The sequence below is a fragment of the Athene noctua genome, chromosome 20, assembly GCF_965140245.1.
Source record: "Athene noctua chromosome 20, bAthNoc1.hap1.1, whole genome shotgun sequence".
Classification (NCBI taxonomy): domain Eukaryota; kingdom Metazoa; phylum Chordata; class Aves; order Strigiformes; family Strigidae; genus Athene; species Athene noctua.
Window position 1 is genome coordinate 9186161 of NC_134056.1, and position 20642 is coordinate 9206802.

At 47.1% G+C, this 20642-nt stretch overlaps 1 protein-coding gene across 1 annotated transcript in view; it reads right to left on the reverse strand.

The window, feature by feature from the left end:
* PAPPA (pappalysin 1) overlaps positions 1 to 20642 on the reverse strand; it is a 183070-nt gene that overhangs the window by 24147 nt on the left and 138281 nt on the right. The window contains exons 15-19 of the mRNA XM_074923417.1: positions 13928 to 14111; positions 11119 to 11329; positions 10386 to 10557; positions 6883 to 7030; positions 4134 to 4243 (exon numbers count right to left, since the gene is read on the reverse strand). Coding sequence (XP_074779518.1) covers positions 4134 to 4243; positions 6883 to 7030; positions 10386 to 10557; positions 11119 to 11329; positions 13928 to 14111 — 825 coding nt within the window. The remainder of the gene's footprint in view (positions 1 to 4133; positions 4244 to 6882; positions 7031 to 10385; positions 10558 to 11118; positions 11330 to 13927; positions 14112 to 20642) is intronic.

Here is a 20642-nt window from a genome sequence, read left to right on the forward strand (position 1 = left end):
CCGCGCAGGCCATGCTGTGCAGCTGGGTGTATTGACTTTGGTCCTGTCCCCATCCCAGAAACACCATCCAGCCACATCTGTGGTTTGCTGGCCGTGACTCCATCTGCTGCGAGGGGAGAGGAAGCTGGGATGCACTCCCACAGTAGGTAACAAAGAGCCAAGAAAGCAAATCAAGCTGTCATTTTCTCCTTGTGAGGGAAGACCTAGTGCCTCCGGTCACAGCGCTTCCCTCCCATGGTGGGACTAACACAATGATGTCAACCATTTGCGGGCTGTGGGGGGGATTAGGTTTCCCCAAGAGAGGCCAGTGGACAGCTCTCCTCCACCTTAGATGGGTCAAGTGTCCCCCAGGGCTAAAGCCCAGGGACTGGCATCTACTGGTCTCAGCTAACTCTCTTCTCAGGCACTAAATGAACATGACAATTAACCGTGGGCTTAATGTGGCGGTGGTGAGGGGATCGGCCGCTGCCACCATGGGAGGGGAGACACGGTGCTTTGCGGCTGTTTCCTCCTGTAGCTACAGATGGGGTGGGAATCCTGCCTTCCCAGGCGCTGAGCTGCAATAAGTCATTCCACCACTCTGTGACTCAATTTCCCTGACTGCAAAACGAGCCCAACACTCACAGAAAGGGGAGAGGGAAAGGAAGGAAGGAAGGAAGGAAGGAAGGAAGGAAGGAAGGAAGGAAGGAAGGAAGGAAGGAAGGAAGGAAGGAAGGAAGGAAGGAAGGAAGGAAGGAAGGAAGGAAGGAAGGAAGGAAGGAAGGAAGGAAGGAAGGAAGGAAGGAAGGAAGGAAGGAAGGAGGAAAACTGCAAAGCTTAAATGAATAAGGGAGTATTTAAGACGAATTCCCATTAATGACTTCTGGACATTCAAAATCCCAGGTCTTGCAATGCGTATGGGAAAACACATCACCAGCAGTCGGGCAGCATCCCAGGCGTGCGGAGGGGCCATGGCCCTGATGGTATGCAGGGTTGGGGCATGCCAACCCTTTCGCAGCTGTCCCAGGCATGCACGTGCTTGCACAGTATTTGGCCTGTTCCTGCTCAGCACAAAGGCAAGGACCCAAATTCAGACAACCTAAGAAATTAGGTGTCTGCCTTGTTTCTCTGCAGTCAATGGGAAAGAGCTGTCAAGCTGTCTTGCTGAGATATTTCACTTTTTTCTCTCCACTGCCTGCATAGTCAGTCTTGGCAGCTCTATCTATAGGTGTCTGCAACAGCTCGCTGCCCCTTGCACATGCACGGCAAATGGGAAATTGTGGGAACAGCAATGGTTGCTCTGAACACAGCCCACTGCAGAACAACAGACACACAGCAGATTTCAGGTGATTGTTTTTTTCCTGCTGAAAATACTGATTTGGAAGACACTGCCAACTTACACTGACTTTGGCAAACTGTTTCAGACCCAACAAAGCAACTCAGCCTAAACCAATTGTGAAAAACACAGTAATATTTAGACATTTTTTGAAATGAAATATCTGTTGTTGTTGTTCCTTTGAGAGGACATTTCATTTCTAAGTTTTTTTTCATTTTCATTAAACGAAAAGTTTAAAAATTCCTTGGAAATGAAATGTTATGTTCAAACCAACATGTTTTTCCTCCAATTTTTTGGTTCACCAAAAATCACAACAACAAAGTCACTTTGATTAAGAGTAAACATTTTTTTTTTAAATTTGACAGAACTTCGAGTGAACTGAAAATTCAAATGATTTGCAGAGCTCTGCTCTAAACAACCTCCAGAGGAAGGATGGTTCCGTCTTCCCACTTTGCTTCCATAACAGCTGTTGGGTGAGCAGCTACACACAAATAATTTTTTTTCTTGCCGGCTCTCCCTGTGTTTTATCTGTGCCTGTCCTCCCAAAGGTGAGCTCCACAGATCAGTCCTGCCTGTATCTGCTTCTTATACAGCACTCATTTGTACATTACTTGTGCCTGAAATTAAGTAACTAGAAGTGTTTCCTCTGCATCGCTTTAATACTTCGAGATCCACAAAGACTTGCTGTGCAAATGCAACCAGGTGCTTGCTTTACTGGTATGGCACAACAGCAAGCTCTCACTGACCATAAACAGCAACACATATTATTAATGCTATGTAACACATTGCCATGGGGACCTTTCCCTAAGGCATCCCAGTCCCATCTCTCCAGGGTCTTCCTGGACCCACCAGCAGCAGCATTTCCTCCAGTGGCACCCCACGAGGCACCGCTCCCTGGGGGTGACATCCCCTTATCTGCAGGGTTGACTAAGATGGATGTTTTACAGCTACCAAAAATACTCCCTCCAGCATGTCTCAGCATCATCCCACTCATCTCCTAAAGGCTCCCCTCCATCTCAACACAAGTTTTCAAGCCCAAATCTCACCCTCTAGTTGCAAAGTGTTTGTGGGGTCGAACTTGTATCTGCTCACAGCCTCAAGCTCTTGCAAGATCCTCAACATCAGGGCAAAAAAGGTCTTATTTACCACTGTACCCTTGGAAATCATGATTTCTCCTCCATCCTTCACTCCCCTCATCTCCCCCTTTACTACTATATGTTTTCCCTGCTGCCTAATGAGCCCTCCAGAGACCTGCAGGTATAAAACTCGTTACAGCTCCCTCTGCGTACCCGCATCAATAAACGACGGAGTACAGCAGAGAACGGGAGGGAAGCTGTCACTTTATTTCACCATGAATTACAAAACCACTTTAAAGTCTAGCACTTGGGAAAGGGCCACTGAGAAATTGCCCCTAATACAGAGATAGGGGTTTTCTTTATGTTTCATGCCAGAAACTTGGCAAAGCCTAGGCTTAGGCAGTAATATAATCTTGGCGTCTGGAGTGAATGGGAAGCTGGGAAGGACACTGTGAGATTGTCGTATTCTCTGGATTTAGGCTCCCCACCCCTTTCCAGGATTTATTCTATTGCTCTGTGTGAAATAGGGAAGTATAAAGGGGCGGAGATTCTTGGAGCAGCTTGCTGTCCACAGCCAAGACCAGACTGCAAAAATCCCAAACCCTGGGTACATATTTAGGCATGCAGAGAAGCAAAAGGACTGTCAGAGCTGCTCCGGACATGCTGGGGCTGTGTTGGCTGCCTGTTCTCCTCCTGAATGGAGTTCAAGTGTGTAAAACAGACTCCTGCAAAAACAGGGCCAAGTATGTAAAAGCTGACCGTGTTTGCTCAACCACCACCAGCAACCTGCACCCTGGTGACACGCCATGTGCCAGTGTCTTCTGATGTGCACTTGAGCATGTCCAGCTAAACGTCTACACCTGCAGAAATACTGCGGAGGCACGAGCACCTGGTTACAGGTGCAACCTGGTTGCAGGAGGGCACATTTGTGTAGATGGCACAGGGGTTTTCAGGAAGAGGTAGATGTGTGTGTCTCCTACTGGTATCCAAGCGTAGACATGAAACCAAGCAGTTATTTGCTGCAAGTGGCACGTGTGTGCAGGGGCGAGCGTGTGTGCAAGGTGCTGTACTTGGGTGTGCATGTCCCCATCCAGGCAGACCGGTGTGGCGGGCGCTGGAGGACGCGCAGGACGGGGTGTCGTGCGTGGTTAATGCTGCCTGTGCATTTGCAGCAGGCAGGAGGAAGAAGTGGTGACCTCTGGAAGGGGCTGTGCTGAGCAGGCATCTCTCGCATGCGGGCGAAGGGGTGGGGGGAGGACTCAGCCAGCTCTGCTGGTTCGAGAAATGAAATACCCTCTGTATCAGCTTCTTTTGTCATCCAAAAGCAGTGCAGAAAAATCCACCCCTGCCACCCGAAGAATGTAAAATACTGAACATGAGGAAGAAAATAAAACCTGGCCAGTGCCCTTTCCCTCCCTGTCCATCCCATCTTCCTGTGTAATGAATCATGTTTCCAGATCAGACCCACTGTGGGTGCAGGGTGGATCTGAGCACACTGATTTGGGGCCTTTACCTTGAACTGACTTTCACTGGGATATCACAGAGAGAAAACAACTCGGAGAGAAATCCACCACGTTACCAGAACAACATGCAGAGACACATTAAAAAATCAGGAATTCTTTTCCGAAGGGCAGAATTCCCCATGTATTCCCCTCATTGAATCAACCATGGGTAACACTATACACTCACTGCACATAAACATGCAACAAGGGATATAGTTCATGAAATTGTCAGGCACTGACCTTCACTCTTTGAGGGTTCATCCAGTGCTGGATGTCTTGCACAGTCTCGTTCACACGCAGTAGGATGGGCTCGTGACTGTGATCCAGACATGAGGTGGTACACTCCGTGCCTGCATGAAACATGGAGAGGATAAAGCTAAAGCATAAAGCAAGCAGCTTCTGACCCTTTCAGCATCCTTCCAGCTGAAGGACAGGATTAGGGCTCATTTTTCCTAAATTGCAATTAGCAGTCAACCATAACTATCACATATCTTCTAGCCACACATGAAGTGCTGAGTACAACCTTGCATCTCAGCAGGAGATCGTGGGGGTGGCAGATATTCCAGGGCCTCTTTGTATGAGCTGCATATCTAGGTATTTCTCTGGCTATTAACTCCAAGAATGGGGTCAGGTTTTGCACTTTCAGATCATCAAGAAAATGTGAAGGTTTTTCCATTTCTACCGCTTTTTCAAGCAATGGCACTGATTAAGCAGAGGCTGTCAAACTCATCTCACCTATGACATAACAAAAACCTACTGTTTGATCTGTCAGATTTACAGACCTTCAATAACAATCTTTCAGAGGGTGACCAAGCCTAATGATATTGCAGACGAGCTATCACCTAAGTCCCACAGTCGATAAGAAGTACACAGAGAGGTAATGATGGCTTTGTTCACACATAAACCTGCTTTTTCTCTGATTAACTGTCATGCCCAGTGGGAATCCTGTCCCTTCTTTATTAAAACATGCTGTGATACTCTGCAGCAATATCCCAGAGCCCTGTGGTGACACAACCGTAAGCCCTAGTGTGTTGGACCATTACCATTTCCCCCCTGGAAAATCACTCTTGAATGGCACAGCTGCTGCAAACATGTCATTAGGATTTCTGCACTCCAATCAGCGCTGGGGGAGGAATTAATCTCTGTACTGGTTTGGAGAGCTGAACCTTTGGCTCAACACACACCTCAGCCTGGAAGGGCAGATTAGGTGTCTGAGGAATTACCGAAGGTGTGTGGGATTCATAGTGACCACGACTGGATGCTATTATTTTCCCCACCTGCTTCTGCCTCCTCACGTACTCCCACATGGAGGAGTCAGCGGGAGCAGAACAGACCTGGGCTGTTGAGCCAGCAAGACAGGGAGAGCTTGGGGTTTGTTTTGCTTTCCCAGCGCAGGTGATAGTGGCTCCACCGACCCACTGGATGAGGCCCACTGACACCAGCCCCATTGAGAGTGAGCGGCAGGAGAGCACCTTCTCAGAAAGATGTCAATACAAAGAAGAGAAGAGAACCCCAACAACCCAAAACGTGGTGCTGGGCGAGCCTCACAAAGTGTGTGGTATGTCTCCATCTGCTGAGGATAAGAGCCAACGGCTGCTGTGCCCTTGCCAAGCTCTTCCTCCCTCTCCAGTGAGAGCCACACTCTCACAGAGGATCTGGCCCGTTAAGTCCCTCACCTCCATGACGGCTTCATGGTCCCATCCCGGATCAGGCCCACTGGACCTTGCATCTGGGAGAAACACGTGCTGCTGGCCACCCCAGCAGGGCTGGGAGCGGACTGAGGGCTGGCAGGCACCCGCCGCGTGGGTACCTGCAGACCCTCCTGCTTCCAGCACTGAGATGCTCCCCTCCAAACCAGGAATTGGTATTTGTCTCCTTGCAAAAAACCTGGCCAGCCCCAGGAGGTAATCTCGTCTCAAGGGTAAAACGCCTCGCCACATTAAGAGTCGCCAGAGTCTGCTTGCTGCTCGCTCTCCCGCGCTCCACCACGCTATTTACGCTTACGGAAAGGAGCGGGTCGGAATTGTTTTGATATATGATCTGTAATTGGCATCATTACAGAGCGGTGATCTCATCCAGGTCGTGTTCTCCTCCCCAGGGAGGGAACACAAGGAGGCTCGTGGTCCCTCACATGGCTGCAATATAATGAGGGAGCCACGGAACGAGGAAATTTCTCCAAGTTCAAAGGGACAGGCGGAGGGAGGAGGGGGTTGTCAGGGGCTGGGAGTAGGGCTGCAGGAAGGGGCCTCACAGGTCTGTGCGGGCTGCAGCCCTTGCAGCAGGGAGACCTCAAAAGCGGGGGCTGAAAATACAATATAGTGTGTAGAATTCAGTGTGTAGTCTATCCAACCCTCTGCCTGGGTGACACAAAGCAAAGCTGAGCGCAGGAAGCCATCACCCTTTGCAGAGTGACCAGGCACCCCAGAAGGAAGGGAGAAAACAAGTGTCATATCAACAGGGATACTCAGCTGGTCTTATATTCTTTCTGGAGAGACCTGAGTTATCCTGGTGCTGCACTCCCCTGCCAGCTTCCCGCCTTTCAGCCTCTGGGACATGTGTGTGTGCATGTGGTTGAAGGAGAGGGACATTACAAAAGTATAAGAGCAAAGGCAGGTACAATCTCTCCCTGTATTTTGAGGACTGGATGCGTCTCTGGCATACTCTGGCGTGCTGGCTGCCCATTAAAACCAGCTGGCCAAGAAGGGACACGATGAAACTGTGAGCACTGCAAGGAGCAGGCAATCAGAGTATGTTACGTGATGCCTGGCCTCTCAAAGTTTCATGTTTCTTAAAAGCAGTTCCCTGAAAAGCCTCCCGCAGCAGGCTCTCACTCAGGCAAACAGGTCCACAGGAGAAGGTGACTTCAAGGACTGCAGGCTCCTTCCTTCCTCTCGCTCATTGCCATCCTCTTCCTCATGTCCTGTCCCAGTGCTCCCCGCTCCCCCCTGAGCTGCATCCCGGGCAGAGGCCGGGGTTGATGCACACAAACCTATGCCGTAGCCGCCGGCGCACTGCAGCTTCAGGTGGCTGTTGAGCTGCGTGGGCAGCGCGCACTGGCCCTGCATTTCCCTGCAGAGATGAAAGGAGCCGCTCCAGGTGCCATCCTTCCGGCAGTGAATCACGTTGCTTCCACGGCCCTGGGAATGAGAGAAGAGGATGAGGATGGTCACAAAAACAACAGCAAGGACAGGCTGAGAAGTGAGAACTGGACAGAACTGAGCTGGGAGCAAAGTTCTGCTGCAGCTGGAAGAGTCCCCGCTTGGGACTGCCAGCCCTGGGGGGCAAGACGGAGGTTTTTTCCAAAGAATAAAAAAAGGGAAACCTGCATTGCATACAGAGACACACCTCTTCTGTGCAATGTAAGGTCTTTACATGGCCCTTGCAGGTCTCTACCTTAAAATAGACCCACTCCAGTAGCGATAAAGTTGCATTCAACCCATTTGCCTTCTTTCTTGTTGAGAGGTTTGTATTGAATGCAGACAACCTTTTCCCTCTTCCCATTTTCTAACTAGTTGTATCATCTTTGTCTCGAAAAAGAAAGAATCCCCAATGGCCATCTGAAGGAGGAAGGAAAGCAGGACACAAGCAGGGATGCTAAGCAGGGCAGAACGTGCTCTTTAGAGCTTGGCTGCCTTGAGTGACAGCAAACGAAGAAGCTGAGACAGACACGCACAGAGGCAGGTGGAAAGGAGAAAAAAATCCTCTGGTGTGGGAAGGGGCAAGGAATAGAATATGACATTTCTCTTATAGAAAAGATTCTCTGTATGATATTGAAGAATGAATACCAAAGTCCGAGGGGAAATATCATGCCCTTTAGAAACAACAAAGGAGTGCACAGGCAATCTTTTGTCAGATCTACCCTTGTGGCATTGGGGATTTCTGCACAAGCTGTTCTGCGGGATCTGTGAGCCTAACTGCCATGGGGTAATGTGGGACATTCAACAGGAGGATGTCTGGTGTGGCTGGGCTCCAAACCTCCCGCGGGGGCCTTGCTGGGTGGGAGAACCATGCAGGATCTCTGCTTCTCCTCACCCATTTTACATGCCAGGCATGTTGCCTGCAATCTACCAACCCTGCTCTTGGATATTGCGCTGGGTTATCTTTGGGGATCCTTTAGTGTGCTGTCTGTGCTGGGATCCCAGCAGGGCTGCCGAATTTTTCTTAGGAGCTCTTCCCCATGTCCCGCACCCGTTGTTGCACAGGGGTCTGCACAAGCCCCTGGTACCAGCATGGAAGACTGGGCAGCCTTCAGTGTTAGTCTTGTCCTTAATAGCCTAATGCTTTTTTTGATCTGCTTTTTTGACGAGCACAATGTTTAGTGAGACACAAAGTGGTCTTATTGGCAGACTACTGCGTGGGACCTGCTTCCCCTTCTCTAGACATCTGGCCATTGCCAGAAGTAATAAGAAATCATATGAAAGGATAATGGACCAGATGGACTCAGGGTGTGATCCAGCTTGGTGACTCTCACCTAAGGGCCAGTTTGGCAGAGACTGATTAATTTAGACCTGACTGTTCATATGATTTGTGCACAATATTCAGAAATGGAAGACCTTTGCTCTGGGTGCCAGGGGAGGTACCTGCTTAAATGACCATTACGTTCCTGGTGATTAAGAGATGCCATATGTACAGCTGAGTAATGATCTTTCAGCATGGTGACAAATTCAGGAAGAGATTGCTAAGTGATAATTGAACACAATTTGCTGTTTTAGCAAGTGTGGTGCACTTCCATTGCAATTTGCATGCCAGGGTTCAAGCATGATTTTTAAAGGTGAGCCATGAAACCTGATTTATGTTCCTAGAGCTGGCTGTGCTTGAGGGTACTATTGTACAGTTTCTGCAACATACTTAAGAGTTCCCAGGATATCCATTGCTATAGTAACATACTGTCCATCATTCCCTGACCTGCAAAATCTCTTGTGAAAATCCCTGCTGAGTTTCTTGCTTGGATGCAATGTGCATTATCACCTTATATAGCTGAGAGAGACTTAGTGGGGTTTAATCCTTAAATAATTAACACCTCTCAAGTGGCTCTGGCTTGTGCCAGGAGTCCTCCCTCTTTTTCTGTAGTCTATTTTCTGGGATATCTGGAAATACCTTTCTCTGCAAATCCCTTTCTCAAGATGTTATCTGCTCCTTTGCTCAAGGTGCTTTCGCAGCTGAACAGTCACTACACTCTTCCTTACAGTGAATAGAGACATAGCTGTATCTCTCACTTTCCACAGCTCACTTCACTATTGCTGTAACCCTGACTCCACTGCTTGCTCCTCAACATGTCCAGCTCATTTAAGAGCAAACACAAACCCCTTATACCAATTGCCACTACCCTGGTGGCCCCAGTTTCCCTGCACTGGCAGCAGTGGTACATGTCTTCAGCCAGTTGACCAGTGGTAGATGCACAAAGCCACAGATGCTGTGTCCCAGAGCTCCCAACCAAACTCTGCCCACGCGTGCAACTTTGCATTTCATGAGGCTCATAACCTCATGTAAGTCTTATGCAAGAAAACCTTTTCCAGGTGCCCTGATGAAAAACCCGAGGGCTCTGCCTGTTGTCCCCGTGAGGAGGGCAGGCCAACCTGGCAGAGAATGGGGCAGCAACTGGCTTTTAACGTTTGGAGCAGGTATCAGAGGTGTCTTTCAGATCATTGGCTCTAGGGCAGGGTTGGCCCCTTTTTAATATGTCCTCGGAATCTGGAATGACATTAAAAGGCCTTTGACAGAGCACGCCCTGCTCCCTGCAGTGCATGTAGTAGCAGCAGTTTCTACAACCCCACTTTCTCTTCCCAAGCGTATTAAGCAGCAGCAGCACTTCTGGGAGGCATTACTTATCTCACAAACTATAATTACCTCTGGTGAGGAAAACTAAGCATTTCAAACAAGATACTAAAGGCCAGACCTTCTCATATCAGTGAACGCAGCTCATAGGAAGTCAAAGGCAACATGCTGATTTATGCCAGGTAAGGATCTGACCCCTGATGCCAAATGACACCTTCACAGCCAGAAAAATATGAAAGTTCAGAGGGAGTTCACCTGAATAGTTGTAATCCCTATAAAAATTAAATTATAATATGGCACACATACATATAATGATAATGAGAAAAAGCATTGGAGAGAAAAACAAGGTAAAATGGAATGAACAAACAGGACAAGTGCGGGCAACTCATATCCTATTTACTTTCATTCATTACTCCTTATTTTCTAGCTAGATCACTGAGCCACTGAGACAGGCATTTCAGCCACTTGTCTGGAAACAGTAAGTCAGTCACTGTTAGTCCTCTATGGATAACAGTTTATCATAAAAATAGTATTCCCTGGCTCTTCACAGTAGCTCTCTCCCTCTACTTTAACTATGTATTTCCCTTCTTCATTTCTCTGTCTCTAGTCTCAGAAGAGCTCAGTGGCCCTTGGCTCCTCCAAGATCAGGGTCCTCAGGGAACATATGAGAAAACCACGCTTGTATGGGCTGAGATAACTTGAGTAGGAGAGACTCACCGACTGATTGTCATCATCTTCACACTTGATCCGGCACTCACTGTTGAACTGGAAGCCGTTGGAGCACTGGTAGAGCCCATGAAACTTGGAAGGTGGAGGGTCGCAGGTAACGGGCACACAAGCGCCTGGCAGCCACGTGCCGTCCTGCGTGCACTGGATCTTAAAGGCTCGCCTTTTTATGCAGAAAAAAACCAAGACCATTTAGAGACTGGCTGAGTCAGCTAAGAGCATCTAAAGCCTCTGACCTCTGCTAGCAGGTTGCAGGGGATGGGTGTGCTTGAGCTTTTAACACTTGGGGAACAAGTCATGAATCTGCGTCATGAGGTCTCTGAGCAATAATAACGATTATTTGCAAAGCCAACATTGAGCTGCCCAGCCCGGCCTAAACTCCTCTTTTGGCCTTGGCCACATCTCCCAAAAACTCCACTTCCAAGGCTTGTGGGCTGTGGTTGGTTTGAAGTGGGTTTGTGCAGTCAGAAATATACGATAGCACTAACCCTTTCCTGCAGAGTTTCAAAGGGGACTCCCCAGGCTGCATATCAAAGGGTATTTCTAAGGTCGTCTGTTTTTTGATTACTGGTTAGGATTTTCAAAGAGGCCTAAGAGAGCTAGGTACCTAAATCCCCCTGAAACTGCACAACTATCTGCATGAAGGAACTCCTTACAGCAGGTTATAAACAGCCCATCCCTTTCCCCAAATCATTTTAACACATGGCATTACTTTTTCACGTACTTTCTTGCTTTTCTGGAGGATCCAGGGACATGGTAACCTGGTTTGCATTTGTACTTGCAAAACGAGCCCACTTTGTGCTTATCTTCTCGGCAACGAGTAGTCTGGAGATCTGCATTAGGGACGACGGAGGGTGCCCGACACATCAGCTCACACAAGGCCTCTGGAAAGGACCACAGCCCATCCTCCATGCAGGTCAAGTTGCTGTTGTTTCCTGAGAAGAACAGTGATCAAAGTTAACAATGTTCAGCAGGACTTTTTTTTTTTTTTTTTTTTTTTTAATGTCATTACACCCATAATATATCAAAAGGCACCTCAGCTGGCTTGACAAATTCAACTGTGTATGTTCTATGCATTTTCTCTTTCTAGATGATGGCATTACCTCATTAAGGACTCTGTTTTCAGATTACAGGCAAACAGTGCTTATTTCAGGAAATGCTATAGCATAGGGGAAACAACACTGGCTTTGTAATCTTTTGTATTTCTCTTCCTTATTTTGTTCTTCTCTGAAAGGAAGCTTGCTTCGTACATCAACCCCCTCCTCCCCAAAGTCATGGCATTAACAGAGGGTTTGGTGCCATTACATTCTTCATTCCGTTTCTGTGTTATATCTCCTCCCTGAATCTGTCCTTTTTATTTCAATTTTGAGCCTTTTGGAGCAGCATCTGTTAGTGTTAGAGTCACTACTCCAACACAATGAGGAGCCATTCTCAGCTGGGGACTCTCAGTCCTTAGGGACTACTGTGATAAATACGATTCATAATACTCATTAGAGACTCATTTTCCTTAGGAAGCTTTCTTGGCCAGCACCTCAAAGGTAAAAGGTACAATAGATCTATTTGCCTCTGCTATGACCTACTTGACTTCAGAAGGTTAAGCTAAAAGTAGCCTAGTCTCAGTGTATTTTACATTCTTTGTTATTTTATACTGTATGTTGAAAAGGGATAAGCTTTTCCTAAGAAACAAAGCACAGCTATGAGCCACTAACCCTTCAAAAATCCCTAATACTCTATTGAAATCCCCGAGCATTGCTGCAGGAACTCTTCTCAACCCACAAGGCATATTTTCAACAGTAAGCCAACTTTGGAGTTATCCAAAATAATACTGACAAACTGCTAACCCCAGAGCAATGCCATCTCTCTAAGAGGGAAGGAAGAGAGCCGGGGCATGAGGCTGGAATTCAAAGAAGAAAACAAAAGGCTCTGGAGGGCTCAGGAAGGTATGTGGAGGAGCCCTCCTGCCCTACCCACAAAGATAAGAGAAGCCGCATTAAATCAGCCCTGGCTTTCTCTCTCCCATCCCCAACTGCAGATGATTGCAGAGGTATTTTGTGCAGAAGGGAGCTCTTTTCTAGAGCACCAGCATGCTCCTCTGCTCTGACTCATGCAGCAGCTCTGCAGACCAGCCATGGTGATATCATACTTGCCACTGCAAAGTGATAAGCTGTGACATTACCAACAGTGGCTGTCATGACGTCAGTGATTGAATTAGGCGTGAGTCATTCGAACGCCATTCTCCAGAAGCTTAGTGGCAACATCTATTAGTCATCACTGATGGCTGTACACCAAATGTTGCCTTTACATCACAGCTCACTGTTTCTGGACAAAAGTGAAGTGATGCTACACAGCACAGCTGAACCCCAACCTCGGGGTTGGTTATTATCCCTCTAGCTACCCTGCCAGAGTCATCAGGTGAAGCTCTTGTTGGTCATGACGGATATCACTATTTTCACTGCCCCCTCAAAAAAATTCCAGGCATTTTCAATGAAAAAACACCCTTGTTGAAGATGAACCTCTTGAGTGTATGAACAGAGAAAGGGGATTATTTGATTAAAAACCCCCCTTTGAGTAGTCTTTCACTGTGTGCTGTCTGCTTGTGGTTGCTGTCTAAATCAGAGTTAAAAGAATTTAGCAATTTGGTTATATATGAAGAAATCAACATATCTTTTCACTGAAATGAAGAACACTTCCCATGCCTCTTATGGGGTTTGCAATGAATCCTGGCAGAAAAGGTGATACCACCTGTACAAAAAAGCTTATACAGCATTTGTACCTGAGTTGGTAACAGCAGCTAAGATTATTCTACTGTAAGGTGACAAGTTAATTTGGCTCTAATGTTCCTTCAAATTAACAATGATATCTTTTCTTGTTTCCTGAGTACCAGATCAAAAAGGGTAATGTTCCAGTAAGCAGAAGAGTTGATGGTGCTGAGAAGATGATGGGGATGCTAGCAGAAAAGCAGCAGGGAAGATGAGGGAGAAAAAGAAAGAAAGCAGCGGAGTGTGTTATTTTTAAGAAAAAAAAAGTTGTAGAGAGTCCCAAACAAGAAGAGGAGACAAAGATCAGAGGTAGAGCAAGATAAGGTGATGGGTGGATTAGGTAAAACAGTGATGGGGGACTGTGCCATTGGGACATAGGACTTTTCAGTCCTCTCCTGCCTTTCCAAATACATGGAGGAGGCATAGAAGGGAGGCAGACAGAGAAAACAGAGAAGGCATGGGAAAGAAGATGAGAGAGTTCAATTTGATTTATCCCCATGACTTTTCCATGTTTTGGTTGTATGGAAGCAATATTCACTGTCATTACTGCCTGGCCAACGGTGATCAAGGAAAGGTCAAAGGAAGGTAATAGAGAGATGCAAAGGAACTTAACTTTTAATATAAATAAACCTTCCCATAGAGTCTCATAATTCTTCATACTTAAAATATCATGAATAATTCTAAAACAACAGCAACGGTAACATACATTACTAGGAACAGTCTGTGTTAGCTGTGCAGCTATCCTTAGGTCACTGCACAGACACTCTCCAATACCTTTCAGAAGAGCAGGAGGTCGGCAAGTGAAGGAGCATTTCTTGCCGAAGGTGGTCCCCTCGCTGCAGTTGAAGGTGGCTGGGTAGACGTGGTACTGGTCAGGGACACCGCAGTCCACAGGCTCACAGGTCACCTGCTTGTTCCACTTCCCATCCACGCAAGTCATGGTGATGCTGGACTCCATCTAGAAAAAGACACATGCCTACTGCCACCACAGCCAGCAAGGCAGAGAACAAAACCATTTCAAGCCTACTAACAGCCATTATTTTGGCTCACAAGTAAGGCAAAACTGGGCCTGATCACTACCATCACCATTTGGACAGCAGCTACTAAAACCACCAAGGTCCCACAAGAAGCAGCGTCAGAGAACCAGGATGTATTTGTCATCTCTGTGGTGAGACACCAAACTGCTTCAATATAAGGAGTGGAGCACTACAAATAATCTGAACCCGTGTCTCTAACGCCTCCTGAGACAAACCGTCAGGCTGCTGCTCTGCCCTGGGATGAGAAAGGAACGTGCGAATCTGAGCTGTTTGGAGCTGACAGCTATCCCTGATCCCCGTCACCTTTGCAGTGACACAGCCACTCCAAGGGGACCCCCATGTGCTGCTGAGCAGTCGAACTCACTCTCAGGTTTGAAGTAAAAGCCAACCTGACATGAACCCTTTTGGGACTCCCACCCAAGGCTCGCCCAAGAGGTGTCAGTCACCCTTGGACTGGGGTACCAGGGGAGGTGGCCTGGGCCATGTCAACATTGTGTTCAGATACTGACAGCTGCTGTCATGGCTTCTACTCCCAGAATGGCCCAAGGCTCTAAATGAAATCAGGGCCCTGCTGCCCCGGGACCAGGGACGTGCCCGCCTGACAGACAGACTTCTTCCTGGAGGAGTTTGCAATGGACAGACCCAAGAGCATCCTGCCCATACATTCACCTGGCACTTGAGAGGTTGAATACAGAGTCAGTGCCTGCGCTCTGACTTCCTTAATGTCACTCTACTTTCATAGCTACACAGAAGCTACACTGCTTTGGATTTGAGGGATAATCCAAACAATGCAGCAGACTGAAATCCTGAAGTGCTAAGGAGAGAGAAAAAAAGGGGGGGAGGTAAAGGAGCCACCCATCCAAAGCTAAGATGAAGAATTTACTGGGTGGTTGAAGGACAAACAGATGTTCGCAAAGAGAACAACATATCCACTTTCAAATTAAAAAGGGAAAATTTTTTAAAACTAGAAGTGAAGAATCTGAAAGTAGGCCTCTTCCCTCCATACCCAAATAATGAGAAGGACTGAAGAAAAAGAAATGTGAGAAACCCAAACATGAGAAGGGGAAGATACCAGTGAGGAATCTGACCAAGCCATACAGCAGCACTCCTCTGCCTCCAGGGAATATTTTATTCAGGACTGGTACGCTCACAAGAGATTTGCACTGCCGACCATTGATCTGGGTTTATAAAAGGAAGGGGAATTTTTCTAGCACACATCAAAGGGACCTGGATTCCCTTTTTGCAAAAACACCCTAATGGTTTCAACAGAAGTTCAAACCTGTCTCCCTTTGATATATGGTTGTATTCAGAATGGAAAAAGCAGTCCCAGAGCTGAGAAACTGGACACTTCCCAAGTGGGCACAAAACCCCTTTTCTAGACTGTGGAGTTTATTTAAACAGGGAGCACTGCTGATGGAAAAAAATGTCTTTTCTACAAATTTTTGAGTAGCATATTCTGGGATTCTTGGAGCACTCAGGTGAAGTGACACTGTGTGGTCTCATTCCTAATCATTTTGCTCCCCAGTGGTTATCGATTCTGCCTTTGCTGCTTATCAGAATATCTGCACCATTAAAAAATATATGTATTCCCTAATGGTTGATGACTTGAAGATGCTTGTGCTTCCAGGAAGTTGTGGTGTGATGGCCCCAGGAGAGGGACGACACAGCATAACTCCACATCTTCATAACGCATACACACAGCAGCAGCAACGCTGCAGTTGCACTCCAGGCTGGGCTGCTCCGGCATCCAGCAAAGCCTCCATTTCCCTTAACAGATGCTATCATCAAATAACACCCCAGCACTGTGACTGCTGGGCACCTTGACAGCAGGAGGTTAAAACATAAAACCAAGTTATTGATGTCAAGGGCTATCCAAACATTACAGAAAAGACACAGGTCTTGCACTGTATCTTGCTGGATGCTGGATCCACGTTGAGCACAGGGAAGCTCCATCAGTGACAGGAGATTCAGCTCCAAGAATTCAGTTATTACTGTCGGTGTGATCTAGTTTAGGAATAAATGACTGATCCTTCTAGCTGATACTGGCTGCTGGGACACATGCACAAGGGAGTTTCTCTTAATGACAGGGCTGCACATCAGATGTGTTTCTACAGAACACCAAGTAAACAGCACAGATTCAGAATCCCGAATATAACACAAGAATTTAAACAGAAGCAATATCTGTGCATGACAGTCACACCTTACAGAAAATGGGCAAGAACGTTTTGCCCAAACTAATACTTGTGAGAGTATTTCAGCTGCAGCCATGGTCTTTGTTAGCAGAAAGCTGCAGGCGATTACAGCCCGCTGGAAATGCAATGTGCCTGGGGTCACCCCTCCTTGGAAGGGATCCCTCATTAGAGCTATACTCCCACTGCACTGTATTTCTGCCCCTATTCTAGACCTTGATGTGGGGGGAAAAAAAAAAAAAAAAAGAGTGTCTCCATGTTTTTATCTCTGGGTTTTTCCACATTCCCAAGAAAACCACTAATCAAATCTGGAAGAGTCACCTCCTTCCAGATCCATATGGCTTTTCCTCTTCCTGGTACACTGTCAAGGCCATTCCCATGCAGAGAAGCTGTGCCCATGTGGGTAAGACCCTGGCTTCTCAGCTTTTTCCAGTAATTTGTTCCACACTTTGTGTGCTGGAAGCTGAGGTTTTCAAGGTCAGACATAATAATGGCACATTTTAGAGCATGTCTATCATGTCATCACCTCAAGCAATGGGAGCACATGCGTTTCTGCAGCAGAACATAACAGAGAACGTTCCCTGCAATGGAGACAAAGACTAGTGGCTTTGATTAAAAGCACAGAGGACAACCACACCACGGAAATTATTGCAGATGGCACCCAACAGCTTTCAGGTTCTCCCTCTTGCAGTGTCCTGCCTGAAGGTGGGATCATTGCAGCGCCCAGGGGCAGGACCCCAGGCTGCTGAGCAGGAGCCCGTCTCTCCCCACCACCACGCTGTACCTTGGGGGTATTTCCGATGGACTCAGCCTGAGCAGCGCCGCTGTCGGATCCAGCACTGGCTCTTAGAGGCAGCATCTGCATCTGCCTTTGCAGAGCTCCCAACCAAAGCCTGAGCAGGCACGTGCCTGTTTCGCCTGTCTGATCTGACAAGGTCACCCAGCTCACAGCAGTCCATACGAAGCACTTGGCTTCCTCATCTGGTTTATTAGCTGTCACTTTGGGCACTTTGTGCTGCTTTGACTGGCATCACAGCAACCGCTTTCCTTCATGTCCTGCCTTCCAAAAGAGGCTTACGCAAGGAGGGAGGGCGGGCGAGGAGGAGAAATACAGTGTGCCGTACAGTGAAGAGGATGCAAACTTAAACAAATCTGGTGCCAGACAGATTTGTTTCTTGGGACTTTTAACAGCCTGGGAGAATTCATGTCTCCTTCCTGCTGCCCAAGATCCCAGCCGGCTCCTTCTTCAAGCGATGCTTCACGTGTGAAGTTTCCTCTCCTTAAAAATGAACAGCTGTGCCCTTCCCTCTAAGTATTCTTCCACTTCTGCCCACTACTGTGCCTCTAATTGAACCCACATGAGCCGCGCTTTCTTTTCCTGGCATGATTGATGATGCCTTTGCACAACATTAGGGAGCTGCTGGGTTTTAAATAACACCTCTTGACCAGAGCAGCAGTGGTGGTAGCTTCAAGGAGAGATGACAACAAGTAACTGAATGAGTGGGGCTTTCAGCAAAGGACAAGGGGGAGGAAAGCAGTGAAAGACAAAGGGGGAAAAGGGGGAGAAGAGAAGAAAGAGTGATGGAGTTGTCAGGGGGGTGAGAAGAAATCAGGGGGAAATAAAAACATCCAGACATCTTCTTTGTGAGAAAGATACATGAAGGATTTTGCTCCATCACTATGCAAACCCTTTTTTTGTTGTTGCTGAAGTCCCTAAATGAAGATGAGAGAGAACCCCGAGTCTGCAAACAGCTCAGTCTTTTTATTTTCAAGCAGCAGTTTCTACTGCACATAGTCCTGAGGGGTTTTAGGGTTTGGTGATTTTATGGAGTTTTAACAGAATTTGGGAATGGGAGCTTCTCAGAGAGCAGAGATGAATGAATTTCTTGCCCTAAGACTGATTAAAATGGTGGCTTCAGAAGAGACAGAGGCCAGAAAGTGCAAAAACTGTTAAGAAGATTTTCAAAGACCCCTTAGATATAAAAGATTGATTTGAAATGTGACTTGTGCCCCTACACCTCTGAGGTGCTTTTGAAAATTTTGCTTTTACTTCTCTGTTCACCCTTTTTTTTTCTGCCTTTCAGTGAAACATGGAAGACAAATGTGGTTCAGATGCTAAACCAGGGTGTTTTCACTGGTCTGTCAATCATCTTCATCAGCATGCGGTGATCATGGGCCACCAATGTTCAGTCTGCTCTTTGAGACATTGCACCTCACCTCAGCCTCCTTCCTACCCAAGAGTATGAAACATCAGCATATGCAAAGCTACTTTCCTTCCTCCTCTTCCTTGTGCAGCCCCCACCACTGGCAGTTCAATAAGTAAAGAACAGCTCTAGACCCTCAAATGTCAAAGCAAAATATCCAACTAAATGACAACTGTGAAACAACCAACAATTTTGTGTAAGGTTCCTCAATCACAGCAGAAAGTCCCTCTGACCACAGATAACAACCCACATGGCCTATTTTATCTCCAAATGCTTGTGATCAGAAGAGGAGCTGAAGCTGGGAAGCAATTGTGGAAGGAGGACAATGCAATTCAATAGAACACAATATGAGGAATCCAAACCAAGGATTCTGGACTTTCTCAGATATTTCATTTCTTGCCTACACATTCGACAAGTTCTGGCTTGAAGCACCTGACACAAAGAAATAAAACAAGATGATAGTGAAAGAAACTGTCTGTTCCTTTTCAACAGATCTCTGAAGCACATAAATAAACTTTTAAAACATGTGTTTAATGTGCTTAGCTGAACATGGATATCTTTAAGATGCTCCACTACTTCCCTGATTTGAACAGTGAATGCACAGCACTGAGCAAAACAAAGGCACTGGCCTCAGGGTTTTTATTGGTGGAAAAAAGACGATGAAGTGCAATAGTAGACCAGGGTGAGAGGAAGCATGTTGTAATAGGCAGTGAATCACGTTAGCTAGGGGTGCTAAAATCCTCCACTCCTGTCATATGAGTCTGATCAAGGCTCTGAAACCAAACTTCTCAGAGCAAAACCATATAGAGTTGGCAGAGTCTCCCCAAAAGGTACTTCTTGCATTTAAATAACACAGTGCTGGTGAAACATGTTTAGGCTGTTTTATTTGGTTTGGGATTCCTGTGTGCTCAATGTACAGATCCTTTCCAGCTATTTCCTGGTTCAGCCATTCAGGCTCGTCTGAGAACTTGTTTTCTGTTCTGTAAAAATGCTCAGCTGGAGCTGGGGTTCTGGTGCTGATGCCAATTAGGGTGGAAGAGGCCCAGCTCGCGGGGTCCTGTATTTGTTTTGTAATTGAGTTGAAAGGGCTGACTCATTCCCCTCCACTCTGTCTCCCTCCTCTGCGAGCTTATGAAGAACACAGTATTTCACAAATAGAGACAGGCTGCTGAGCGTGGCTGCCTGCCCCCAGCCCTCCCCGGCCCCAGATGTGTGCGCTGCCCTGACAACAGGCCACAAGGTGCTGATGGGGAAGCCACCCCCATGCTGCACTCACGGGATCCAGCAGCATTAGAGACAAGAGCACAAACTGAGGCGTCTGCCCTGCACCCACGTACCCCGTGCACCCCGCTCCCAGCAGTATGCCGAGGCTGCGCCATGCTGCACGTACACCTTGTCCACCTTCTCCAACACAAAGGACCTGCATCTCTTTAACGTTTAAAGAAATGGATGGTTTTCCTCAATACCCCACTCTCCGCATCAAGACATGCTGCTTTGTAGGACTGGATTATTAATGCATAGCTTAGAGAAGATGGGGAGCACTCCCTGGCTCACTGGGGTAGGTTTTTGGTGCTTTGTTTGGAAGCAGAAGGGTTTGGGTGCTTCTTCCACCCCCCTGCTACCACGCACTTCTGCAGTGTCAGGGTGTGGTTGGGAGCAGATGGACTGAAACACTGCAAAGGAGTTAAGACATTGTTAGTCTCAACCCAAGGATTAAAAATGAGATATTTTGCCCAGAAACTGGTTGTGCAAAAAACCCAAACACCCCGCCTGCAAAAAAACAGCCCAAAAAACACTGTTTGGCTGAGTAGAGACAGTGAGATCTGAGAAGGCCTAAACATATATTTAAACCTTTTGGGTTGAAAAATTTATAAATTTGGGGAACATCTGAGCTTTGTTCACTGTCAGTACCTCCTCCTACAGTCAGACGGCTCCTATTCTGATGAGAAGCATTTGGATAAGAACTTGTCCCAAAGCCGAGCTGAGATTTTGGGGTTTAGGCTGGGTTATTTCTCAATTTCTCCACATCTCTTTGCCCAAGCCTGTCTCGTGGGTCATA